Genomic DNA, 13,409 nt, shown 5'->3' with positions numbered 1-13,409 from the left:
ATTTCTCGGGAATGTGGGTTTCTACATGATATTTTCCTTCACCGCCGGGCACGTGAATTCGAGAAAAAATTCGACAATAATTGGTTTAGGCCTGTGCTGGACTCGAACCTGCGACCTCAAAGTGGAAGGCAAGCGTTTTAACAACTGGGCTACCACAGCTGTAGACTTAATTAGAAGCGAAGTAGAAGCTAAGTTTATTAATTTGATTTAATTTGTTTCCCAAGATGGTAACCCTATGAGTGACCGATATAACAATTACGTTAGCTATCTAATATTTCCCAGTTGAGAGCCTTGAAAAGATTAAATTGTCGCATAGATTTTATTAATTTATTGAGTAAATTCAGTTCGCCTTGACTCACGGTTACGTCATATTTACATAAACATAAACAGCCCATATACGTCCCACAGCTGTGCAAAGGGGGGGGTTAAGGGTGTTGGGGCCCTCGCTCAGCAACAATAGATGGCGTAAGTGGCATTAACTACTTGGCCGGACAAATGGAGAGCGCTGAGGGCACTCAATCGGTACAACATTTAAGACAACAGGCCCGAGGATGCCCGGTTGGCACGAACTTCAAGTTCAGGCAAGTTAAAGCATAGAATAAAAAGTAGCTAGAAAAGGTAGCTAAAAAGTTTAGCTACCAGATTTATTCAATTGTAGCTGCATGTCACTAAAGAATAAGTAGCTAGATCTAGTTACAAAGTAGCTAAGTTCACATCACTGATTATGAGTCAAAATGTTCGTGCAGAGACAGTGGACCGCTGCAAGAACCAACAACAGGCTAGGATTGCAAAGCTCATCATAATAAAGGCAGACTGGTCGCTCGATAACGGATGCCTCACACATACGCACAATTGAAATTTATCTTATGAATGCCTCACTTATGAAGTCAGACACCTTAAGGTTGCCATAGCAACTGTTATGAATTGTAAACTTGTGACTTGCTAACTTATGGTGGTATTAATAAACTAATCGGAGTCATTCATGACTTCAAGCTATTATTTGAGAGCCACATTGTGGCTAAGGCATCAAAGCACTTGGATTTGTTAAACGTAGCTGTAAGGAGTTCACGCAAATTAAAACATTCAAAATTTTGTATTGTTCTTTAGTTCGCAGTAACTTGGAGTATGCGTCTCAAATTTGGAACCCCAGATACGCAACTTACATTGATCGTATCGAAAGTCTACAGAAAAAGTTTGTTCGCTACTTATGTTATCGTAGTAACGACCGCTATGAGTCTGCTGTTTACCACGACCAGTGTAGAAAACATCACCTTCTGTTTAAACGTCGAGAAATTGCCGATCTGATATTTTTGTTAAAAGTTGCTTGCAATTCGATAGACTGCTCAGAACTTCTATCGCAAATCTCCATCAGAGTCCCTAACAGGACCCTCAGGTTCCACCAACCTCTTTCTCTACCTTCAGCCTCAACAAACTATAGACAGAACACCTATGTATGGCGAGCGTGTAATAATTTTCAATAAACTTTGTAACAAAGTTGATCTTGACTTGTTTAACACCGGTTTTGCAGCGGCGAGGAGATTACTCAGTCAAAGGTTTTTTGATGCCTAATCTTCTTTTTATGTTCTTTCTTTTAACTTTAATTTGCCTGTGCACAACTCTCTGATATCATATTAACTAGTTTAGGGTTATCAGTGGAAACCTGTAATTAGTTTTCAACTGTTATGTTTTTTGTCTACTTTCTGTATTTTATAACTGTTAGTTTTCCTTAAATAAAATAAATAAATAATCTAAGGCTGCGTTTCCATTGACGCGGAGCTGTGCGGAGATGTGCGGATTTGACCAATCACAGCGTTCGAGAGAGCGAAAACTGCCCTCAAGATCATTGTAATGTGTCACAATTTGTTGAATAAACATTTTGTCTCACTCTCTCTCTCTCTCTCTCTCTCAATGTGACAGTTCTTATATAAAACAAGGACTTGAGCATGGTCTTGAAGGCGTCTCAGCTGAGATTAGTTTATTAATAAGTAATACTCTTAGACACCAAAGATACATGACTCGGTTTCAGTAAAATATACAACTCAGTAAAATAGATGTAGTTCTGACTACCCCAATTGGGATATAGTCGTGAGCTCATGTTATTTCATTTGTCGGGTTATCAGCCAATGTGAAATTTTGAGGGTATTGTTGAAATTTCAGCCTAAAATTCACGTATTTTCCATAAATACGAGTATGCCTGTCAATTACCCGTCCATTTCCCTTTCGGGGAGTAAGAAAATGACAGGTATAACATAAAATACAATTAGATGATGTATACTGGAATTAGCACCAGCTAACGGCCTCCATGGTCCAGTGGTTGAACGTTAGGCTCACGATCCAGAAGTCCTGGGTTCGAATCCCGGTGGAGACATCCCAAAAATCAATTTGTGATCCCTAGTTTGGTTAAGGCATTACAGGCTGATCACATGACTGTCCGAAAGTAAGACGATCCGTGCTTCGGAACGTTAAGCCGTTGGTCCCGGTTACTACTTTGTAGTTGTTACAAGAGTCATGTCAGGGGCGTTTGGCGGCTCAGTAGTAACCTAGACACCAGGGTTGATGAGGTTGGTTATCCACCTCACAACCCATACGATAGAACAAGCACAAGGTTGTATATACATTGTTTTAAGTTTACGCGGTTATCATCATAATTAAAACACATAATAACGGGTTCTTACCGCGTTTAAATAAAACCCATTTAAACGCGGTAAGAACCCGTTATTATGTGTTTTAAGCACAAGGTTGTAATTTGCGATACATTTAGGTGGTCGATGGGATGATGTGTTTTCCATTCGTGTATCGCTGTATGACATCAAGTAATTGAGTAAGCATTATGGTATTACGACATCCGACGGCCCTCCCACGCGCTCTTAACATTCCAATCTCATGCGGACGCACTCTCGTTACTCGTAAAGATTCATTATTAAGGTTACCATATCAAAATCTACACTTAACTATACAGGATGTTAGTGACATCGTAACGAAAACTTTGAGGGATGATTCAGGCCATGATTCTGAGTTGATATCAAGTGGAATTTTCCGTCGCAAAAGTATGGAACGGAAAATAATTTAAATAAGCTCTAAAATGTTCATGACTTCTGCGACAGGAAATTCCACTTGATATCGACTCAGAATTATGGTCTGAATCATTCCCTTCAGTATTCGTTACAGTGTCACTAACACCCATACCTACTTGTATGGCTACTGTATGTACTTTTCCATCGCAAAAGTATAGAATTGAAAATAATTTAAAAAAACTAAAAAAATAACATTAATTTTACGACGGAAAATTCCACTTGATATTAACTCAGAATCATGGTCTGAATCATCCCTCTGAGTATTCGTTACGATGTCACTAACACCCTGTATTATACATAGCCCGTCATAGAATAAGTACTATAGAACGGCAACTCTTCACCCCCCGCCAGCGTCTGAGCTAGGTTTACCTCCCCCCGCGCAACATTGTTAGACTTGAATCGTGAAGGCAACGCGCGGACAGTTGTTTTTTTTATTTTTTACTAGTTTAAATTTATGTTCGAATTTTGAAATTGGACGCTGACGTTCTTCCGTCTGATTCGAATATTTGATCTCACAGTAATTGCTCGCGCTGGCTCGCCTGTTCGCCTGCATCATCATCATCATCAGCCCATTAACGTCCCCACTGCTGGGGCACGGGCCTTCCCTATGGATGGATAGGGAGATCGGGCCTTAAACCACCACGCGGGCCCAGTGCGGATTGGTGGTTATTAACGACTGCTAATGCAGCCGGGACCAACGACTTAACATGCGTTCCGAAGCACGGAGGAGCTCGAGATGAATATTTTTTTTAGTGGTCACCCATCCTATGACCGGCCTTTGAGAAAGTTTCTTAATTTCAACAATCGCAGGCCGAGCGCGTTATTATTCATCAGAACATGCTAATATTGTTACGTAATTTATAGAATTTGTACCTATCATCGAAATATTGGTTGACGTGTAATATTTATTACAAATAAAGAATTGAATTGAATTAATAATTTGCAATAAAACTGAACCTAGACCACGGGACTAATGTAAAAATAATGTGAATGCAATTTATTACTTTAGTGATTATTTATATCGTGAACCTTCACTGTTCAAAATTTCTTATCAATATTAACTGATTATTATAAGAGCAACTTTCGCAAGTAGTACTACCTACCTAAGTAAGCAATGACTGTTAAATTAAGTATTTTCCAGCCAAGTAGTTAATGCCATCTGCGGCAAATCTACAATAAATCAGATAAAAAAAATAGGTATTGTGATTGGCAGCCCTCAGACGTCACACACACAGTTGCGCGTGTTGATAATATCAATGTGTAGTGTCTGTGTAAAATGAGGTTGTTTGTATGAGGTGTCAACATCATCATCCTTCACGAGTCTCCCCGCGGCGTGACTCTAGTCTAGTTTCCAACTAGTTAAATCAGTCACTTTTTACTAAACATCTTTTTTTACGTTATTTGACGTATATGGCATTCACCACTTAGCCGTATAAATGGGGAGCGCTGAGAGCTCTCACCCGGTATAAAACACGAAATTACTATGAAATGTGCATGAAAAACATGTAACAGCCTCCGTGGTCTAGTGGTTAGAGCGTTACGCTCACGTTCTGGAGGTCCGGGTTCGATTCCCGATGGGAACATTGTCGAAATCACTTTATGAGACTGTCCTTTGTTTGGTAAGGACTTTTCAGGCTTGAATCACCTGATTGTCCGAAAAAGTTAGATGAGAAGAGAAAGATAAGATACTTCGGAGGGCACGTTAAGCCGTTGGTCCCGGCTATTAGCCATAAAAACACCTCCACCAACCCGCAGTGGAGCAGCATTGTGGAATATGCTCCATACCCCCCTCCGGTTGATTGAGGGGAGGCCTGTGCCCAGCAGTGGGACGTATATAGGCTGTTTATGTATGTATGTATGTATGTGCAAGAAAAAGCACACTGTGATGTCAAAAAATGTCGAATTAACGTACCCGTAAATAAGCATAATACGTTTTTCTTGATTAAAATTCATAATTTAAATAGAAAAAAAAATCATATTTTTATTTATTTTTTTGTTATGTATCATTATAAATGTTTATTGCACCAGCCCGTGCTCCAATGAATAATCTTCTTTCACCCTAAGGTTGCCTGGCAGAAATTGCTGTTTAGCAATAAGGCCGCCTATTGTGCTTATGTTTTATTCGTATGTTATGTCCTTTGTATATGTTGTTGTGCAATAAAGTATTATTGATTGATTGATTGATTGAAAAAACAAAAAATCTGAATTTAGGTTACATTCAAAAAGTATTTAAAGAATCACCTACTAGAAATACAGAGGTTGGGTATACCAGCGATGTACTTGGGATAGCGGTTGCTGCCTCTTTAGATCACATCTGGGTGCTCCTGGATGTCCGTTTTCGTTTCGTTTTGTTATTATGATTATGAAGTATTATATGTATATTATTACGTTTATTTAATTATCGCACTCACATCACATGCACCATAGCTACACACTGCTTTCACTACTCACTTATAGATCCTTCTTTTAGTGTAATATTTCTTTCTTTTATTGTTCTGTTTCTGCTTTTCATGTGTAACACTAAGTCGTTTTTTTTGTATTCATTATTTATTATTTAAAATTTATTGTGCGGGTACTCGCGTTTCACCGATCGGCGTGGGTTGAAAATCAGTGTTGCCCTCTGGGTAAATTTTCACTGAACCCTGGCCTTTTTTGGTGAACTGCGGCACCCATATACCTTTATGTTTTCTAACTAAATATTAATGTTATGTGTGTATATTTTAATGTTTTAAATGTATATGTGTGTCGTAGATTTTACCTAAATAAACTTTTTTATTATTATTTTTAAACTTTAGTTTATCTCCTCTTTCGGAGGGTATTTGCCAGAGACACGGGTCGCAGACCAAGTGCCACTGGAAGGAGGGTACAATAATTAAGTATCTGTGCCTTCAGTCATAACACAACCCTTATGTTATAATAATGAATGTCATGTTATGCTATAGTTAATAATAATTTCAGTTACAAAATTTCAAATCTGTTCCCGGCGTTTTACGAGTGGCTATGATGCCATTGTATAAAAGTAACATACCGACAGATACTTAAATTATAACCATAATATAATTATCTAAACATTTGAGACCAGACGATAATTAAGAAAGGTATGCTTTGATAGTCGAAACGTGAGCGAATGAATGGAGAATGAATGAATGATGGATTTACGAAACAGATATATGAAGAAAGCTCTGTGTGGGAATGTGTGGTCTAGTGGTTAGAGTATTGAGGTGGGCCGGAGGTCTTGGGTTCGATTTTCGACATATTAAACAAAAAAAAACACTATGAAATTGACCCTGGTTTGTTTAGAAAATTGCAGTCTACTATCACTCCAGTATCATGATGTTGTTGACTTTTATATCCAATATATCGAAATAAGATAATTCCCTGCTTCGGAACTCCGGAATATTACGCGCGTGAATGTTTTATCTATCTCTCTGGAACAGGCGCAAGCGCACTGAAAACTGGATTAAGCAGGACTATAATTATGACGCCGAGTTACATTAACCACTTGACTATAATTGAACATAAACTGATAAATGTTAATGTTCGAAAGCATTTCATAAAGTAGATAGACAGATGCCTAATTACACGATAAGAGAGTAAGTTATAGAGATTTACATACATACATAAACTCACGCCTATTTCCCACCGGGGTAAGCAGAGACTATAGAATTCCATTTGCTTCGATCCTGACACACTTCTCTTGCTTCCTCCACATTCATCAATCGCTTCATACACGCACGCCGGTTCAGAGTAGATCGTATTGAACCTTTTCTAAGGACATCAGAATCAGAATCAGAATCATTTATTCAACGTAATTATCATGGATAAACTTGTTGAAGGTCAATGTAACATTTTTGAATTTACATCATTTCGCAAGGTGTTATGGCTGAGGAGAAGAAATGACAAGAAACTGCAACAGCAACACATCTTTTAAATCAATGAGGGGACATTACAAGTTATTTAATAACTAGAGGAACACATTCAATACCAGACATTTTTATCATTTAGGTAATCATTAATCTTATAATAGGCTTTTTTACATAAAGTAAGCTTCACGTGAGCTTTAAATTTGTTCTCTGACAAATTTAAAATATTATCTGGTATTATATTGTAAAAACGTATACATAACCCCAAAAGATGAATTTAATTTACTTAATCTAGAATTTTGAACAACAATTTTATTTTTATTCCTTGTATGCCTTTCACAGTTTCTCGGAAGGAGAGATACATTTTTACGCACATACATAATGTTTTCATAAATATATTGACTTGCGACCGTCAGTATATTTATTTCTTTAAACAGCTCCCTTAAAGAGTCCCGACAACGCAGATTATAAATAGCGCGAACTGCCCTTTTTTGAATAATGAAAATAGTTTCTACATCAGCGGCTCGACCCCACAATAAAATACCGTAAGACATTATGCTGTGGAAGTAGCTGAAGTAGACAAGTCTAGCAGTGGGTACATCTGTGAGTTGTCGGATTCTTCTGACGGCATATGCTGCTGAACTTAGCTTGCCCGCTAGTGATACAATATGTGGGCCCCATTGAAGTTTTGAATCTACACTACTCGTAAGTCCTTCTCGGTCTTCCTCTGCCAGCCCTACCATCAACTTTCGCTTTATATAGAGATTTAAAAACTACATAGATGGCGTTGTACAGCTTTAACGTGATAATTACCTATTTCCTAGGGTTTTAGTTTGGTTAGGACATTACAAGCTGATCACTTGATTGTCCGATAGTAAGATCCCTAAAGGTGTGTCCAAACATCGAGCGGCAATCGAGCGCGGCTGCCGCGCGCGGCCCGCCGCGCTCTGTTTAGACGACAGCCGCGCGCGAACGCTTCTGGCTAGCTGCCGCGTGCGAGCATTCTTAGTCAACATTCGGCAGTAATTGTGTTTGGACGTATTTCTGCGCACAAACATGATTCTGATGCCAACAGAAGCGCGCGGCATATCTTGGTTGTGCCGCGCAGTACTGCCGCGCAAACATTAGTTGGCTTTGTCCAAACTAGAGCGCGGCAGAAATGTGTCCTACAAATGCCGCGTGTTGCTGCCGCGCTCTTGTTGCTCAATGTTTGGACACACCTTAAGAACCCTGGCACCAGGGTTGATGAGGTTGGAACTCCACCTCACAACCCACATGATAGAAGATGAATACCTATTTCCTCATAACTCGGTCACATAATTAATCCAAAATACAATGCAATTGCAGAAGCATATATAAAAATTCTTTTTGCAAAGGCAACTTCGCTCAACAGGGTACGAAGAAAAGAAAACAGGGTACAGGGTACAGGGTAGAAAGGTGGGAAGGCCGTTGTTGCGATTTAAAGACTGCTCAAAGCGTGACATGCTTGCTTTTAAGATCAGCCCCGATAAATGGGAGGACCTGGCCAGTGACCGGAATAAGTGGAGGACGTCTTTGGCCGATGGGTGCAAAGCACACGATAAAACCTGGTTCCAGACTCTAGCCGACAAGCGCGAGAGGCGACACAGAAGTGAGAGGGCCGATTTACCACCTATACCATCGAATAACTCTCAACTACAATGCCAGTCGTGCGGCCGCTACTGTCGCTCTCGCATTGGACTTTACAGCCATTTTAAAAGCTGCCACAGAAACGCTGTTTGATTCATCTGATAAAGATGTAAAGCCCTGAGAGATATAAAAATAATTGTAGCTAGATATTTGGATTACATTATGTATAGAATTATGTAGCCACCTATATTGCTTCTCTTTATTATGATCAGAATAATAATGGGTGGAAGATGTCATTGTGTTTGGGTGTAATAAAAAGGCGATTTATAGTCAAAATCAAAGATAAGAGTTGCATATATTATGTTTGTTATCCGTAAAATTAGAAGGTTAAAAAGATTTTCCGAACTTTACATACATAGGTACATATATAAACTCACGCCCGTAATCCCTAATGGGGTGGGCAGAGCCACAAGTAATCAAATACAACTTGCAGCCACTGTTGATACGATGTCGTAAGCTGGATATGATGAACCTTATGGTGATAAGGGATCAGCCTATCGCCCATAACATTAGTCCATCATATTAGAGGACACAATCCCTCTATCGGTTTTTATGACATGCCCGGGAAGACAAGCAGCTGAACGTTTTCTATGTTTTTTATTTGCTCCCAGAACAGCATATAAGCACCTTCCGAACTTTAAGCAGTTAAAAAAGGGTTGTAGTGTAAAAATATAACCAAAACAATATTATGTTTCTTTACTGAAATAGTATTGTAACTGTCAAAATTTAAGAACACTCAACAGTAGCGACATCTGACGGAGAAATGGCAGATTATATCCTCATTCTGCCCTAGGTAGTGACCCGCTAAGGAGAGAAGCTTCATTCACACTACCAGCGGGCTTAGCACCGTAAGCACACGACTCTTTCTCGCCGCGACAGAGATCATCTGTCTCTTTCCGTGAAGTACTGTGAGAGAGTGACGGGTGACGAATGACGAGGCGAGAAAGAGTCTCACGCTTACGGTGCTAAGCCCGCAGGACCCCTGGGGCCTTATTTTAAATCGTTTAGCTTTAACACGCGTGTAAAAATATATACCTGTCTCATCTTGCAAATGACAAGTTCTCGTGTGCTACGTGAAATGGGTATATATTTCCGAACGTGACCTGATAGTGAGCGATTCAAAATTGAGGTCCTCTTTATTTACATGCTCGTTTCTGCTGCGTACATTTCAAATATGGAATAACTATACCTACGGTACGACGTTCTTAAAGAAAATAAAATGAGAAACGCTCTTCGGCAACACATAGGCAATACTCCGGGTGCTGCAAATGTCCACTACGGGGACCACTTATCGACCCGCCTATTTACCGCGTTTACTTGGACACCCATAAATTAAAAAAAAACTTACCTTCGCAGTTGAATTCATCAGCACCATCGTCACAGTCGACGTAGCCGTTACAACGCGCAGTCAGCGGCACACAACGCGTCTCGTCACAACGCAGTTCGTCATTCTGGCAAGCTGGTGGGAAAAACAAATGATTAGCAAAAGAAACGGCCTCCGTGGTCCAGTGGTTTGAGCGTTGGGCTCACGATCCGGAGGTCCCGGGTTCAAATCCCGGTGGGGGCATATCACAAAAATTGTGATCCCTAGTTTGGTTAGGACATTACAGGGTGATCACCTGTCCGAAAGTAAGATGATTCGTGCTTCGGAAGGCACGTTAAGCCCCGGTTACTACTTACTGGTATAAGTAAGTAGTCGTCACATGAGCCATGTAACGACTACTTAATTACACCAGTAAGGGGCCTTCGGCGGCTCAATGGTATCCCTGACATCAGGGTTGATGGGGTTGGTAATCCACCTCACAACCCACGATAGAAGAAGAAGCAAGAGAAACGCTTGACACTTCAGAATTTTTCTGGGTAAGCTCTTTAACAGGCAAAATGGCATCAAGAGCAAACCAATTTTAATTTAAAAAAAAACTGCTACGTTGAATAGGAATTTATTTACAAAACTTCTTTGAAAAATTCGAATTATGTGCGTTATCTGCCAAAACCAGTAGCCAGTGAAAAAGATTTACTGACACAAGGCAAACTACAGTCGTAACTTGCAAATTCATCATTGTCATGAAACATCATAGTTCGCAACGAGCTACTTTTACTTTCCACGTCGACTTCGCGCAGCTAAGGAGTAAGTAGGAGTGCAGTCTATCTCCCTCGAACTTTCATAAAAATAAGATTTTTGCTGGAGTGCTCGGGATGTGACAAGACACACACACAGTTACACCGTAACACCAGCTCAGTAATAACACCAGGGTTGATGGGGTTCGTGATTCACCTCACAATCCACACGATAGAAGAAGAAGAAGTTACACCGTACATGTATACGTCCAACCACAACCAAAGACCGTCTGCCTTCGTGAGATTTTCTTTTTGACGTGACTTATTGTGGATTTGCCGCAGATGGCATTAACTACTTAGCCGGACAAATGGGGAGCTCTGAAGGCTCTCACCCACTACAACGTTTAAGACAACAGGCCTGAAGGTCCCCAGTTGGAAGAGCTATAGATAGAGACTTTAGTATTTAGTATTTGAAAAAAATATATAATATAGAAATAAAATGTTGCATACTTATTGATATCGGGACCGGCGTGGTGCTATAATCTCTGGTGGTAGTCACCTCATCAAATGCGTTACTGTCACCCCTATCACCATCCCATGGTAACCCTATGACGACAAAAAAAAACAAAAAAAAAATAAAAAAAAAGAATAAAAAATTAAAATAAAATTCATGTTTTAGAGAAGGACCAGGTCAAGAAACTTTTAACCGGTGTATGAAAATTTTGGTGAGAGTGAGAAAGCGAATCATGATAAATGGAATTCCGTGGTCTCTGCCTACCTCAATGGGAAGTAAGCGTGATCTTATTTAAGTAAGTATGCAAAAGAAAATACAATAAGTATCTTAAAAAATACCAACAACTTTAAAAATACGCATGTACTTTTATAATGGCCCCGATTCCTGTAGATACCTCCTAATATTACTTTAAGTTATACCTGTCATTTTCTTATCCACCGAAAAGGAAAGGGACGGATGATTCACAGCTCTTAATTTACGGAAGAATGAGTAAATGAATGAATAACCCGGGCGAATCAAAAAGGTATCTCGCTGGTATGCAAACCGTTTGATGTGTGTTGTCAACATAATTCTGTCGGGTTATTGGCCAATGTAAAATGTTTAGACGGTTGTTTTAGATTTGTGCTTAAAATTGACTTGTGTTCCATAAGTTTTATGCTTGTCGATTACCCCTCCCTTTCCTTTTCGGCGGATAAGAAAATGACAGATATAACTTAAAATAAAATTAGATGGTGTTTACAGGAATTAGCACCATTGGCTGTTTATGTTATGTAGAAACTGTTGTAACTTACTCTTAACTTACTGCTTACTTAGGTATAAGTACCATGGTATTGTGCAAAAGAGGATTGGCTTCTAGTAAGGAGTGATGAGATTGATGAATCCATATGCTCTTCACCCGACTGATGAAATGAACAGACCTGCTTATGCTCCTAGGACCGATTGCAAGTGGTGACAAAATAAGAAAAAAAAGTATACCATGAAACTAGGTACTACTTCTTAAACTTAGTATTAAAAAGCAAAGAATACCCACTTCGTACATTATACAACTGTTGGAGGCGATGTTAGCGCCGGTAAAAAAAACTCCTTCGAGATGGTGTTAAAGTAACTGTAATGAATTAGAAACTAGGAATTATTTTTCTTTTTTTTTTGGTCAAAATACTTTTTTATTTGTATTTCTTGTACAAAATAACTAAAAAAAAATTAAACTTTATTTACACCATAAACAAAACAGTTCCAGAACAAAATACGTTAACAAGATAAAAGAAAACTTGGCTCTTCGGAAAAGTCCGTGGCGTAAGTCCAGTAATATTGCCAGAGCAAAATATAATTATTACAATAATAAATATAATTGATGTTGCCAACAACAACATTGACACCAGGTTGATTCGGTCATTGATCTCACAATCCACATGAGAGAAGGCGACTGAAGTAAAAAAAAGATTCGGTAATGAATGATGATGATGGATGATGAAGCAACCAAATAAAATATATTGTCTTACAACTAGTCGGTAGTGGTTCTTCAGGTAAAGCTGTTTCGATCAAATCTGATTCAGTAGCTTGGTCGTCGTCGCCACCCACGCCCCAATCTTCGTTAAAAAATAAATAAAAAAAAAACATTATAACTAACTTTAACGTTAAAATAAACAAAATTCATTAATACATCGACTGATTACAAAAATAAATAGGAACAGCTACCTATAAGGTACCTATAAAATAAAAATAAAAAAAAGATGCAAATTAAAAAGCTGGTCAAGTACGAGTCCGACTCGCGCACCGAGGGTTCCGCACAAACTGTCGTAAATTACAATAGATAATCTAAAGGAGGTTTTGACTTTGCCGTTGAAAGACTTAGGTTGCGATTAGTCTACTAACTGTAAATAAGTTTGAAATCGCAAAGAAAAAATGATTTTTATGAAGGATCAACAAATTTACTATTTTCGGATTTTTGCCTTTACTTATGCTGTAAGTCCTTCTTTCCAAACCTCTTGATTCCAGGTCTATGGAAAGTAGGTTTTGAGTCCCCTACGAAATGTACGAAAATAAGGCTAAAAATGTGTTTTTGGATTGCGTTGATTTATAAGCTTCAAGGGACCACAGACATGAGTATTAGACGTTAATTGTAACTTGATACTTCCACGCTTTCCCGAGATTTCTCTCGGGACCCTTTCGGGTCTTGACAAACAGACCGACAGACAAACGGACAACAAAGTGATCCAATAAGGGTTCCGTTTT

The 13,409-nt window shown here is 39.0% G+C and overlaps 1 protein-coding gene across 9 annotated transcripts in view; it reads right to left on the bottom strand.

The window, feature by feature from the left end:
• Positions 1–13,409, bottom strand: part of LOC126380054 (basement membrane-specific heparan sulfate proteoglycan core protein-like) — a 275,688-nt gene that overhangs the window by 170,182 nt on the left and 92,097 nt on the right. For 8 of the 9 annotated variants that reach the window (XM_050029212.1, XM_050029218.1, XM_050029216.1 and 5 more), the window contains exons 8-10: positions 12,677–12,763; positions 11,174–11,269; positions 9,954–10,064 (exon numbers count right to left, since the gene is read on the bottom strand). In XM_050029212.1, the coding sequence (XP_049885169.1) occupies positions 9,954–10,064; positions 11,174–11,269; positions 12,677–12,763 (294 nt within the window). The remainder of the gene's footprint in view (positions 1–9,953; positions 10,065–11,173; positions 11,270–12,676; positions 12,764–13,409) is intronic. The other variant, XM_050029214.1, reaches the window with a different exon arrangement.

The sequence above is a fragment of the Pectinophora gossypiella genome, chromosome Z (genome assembly GCF_024362695.1).
Source record: "Pectinophora gossypiella chromosome Z, ilPecGoss1.1, whole genome shotgun sequence".
Taxonomy (NCBI): domain Eukaryota; kingdom Metazoa; phylum Arthropoda; class Insecta; order Lepidoptera; family Gelechiidae; genus Pectinophora; species Pectinophora gossypiella.
Note: the sequence above shows the minus strand (reverse complement) of the source record. Positions and strands in the feature narration are given on the sequence as shown.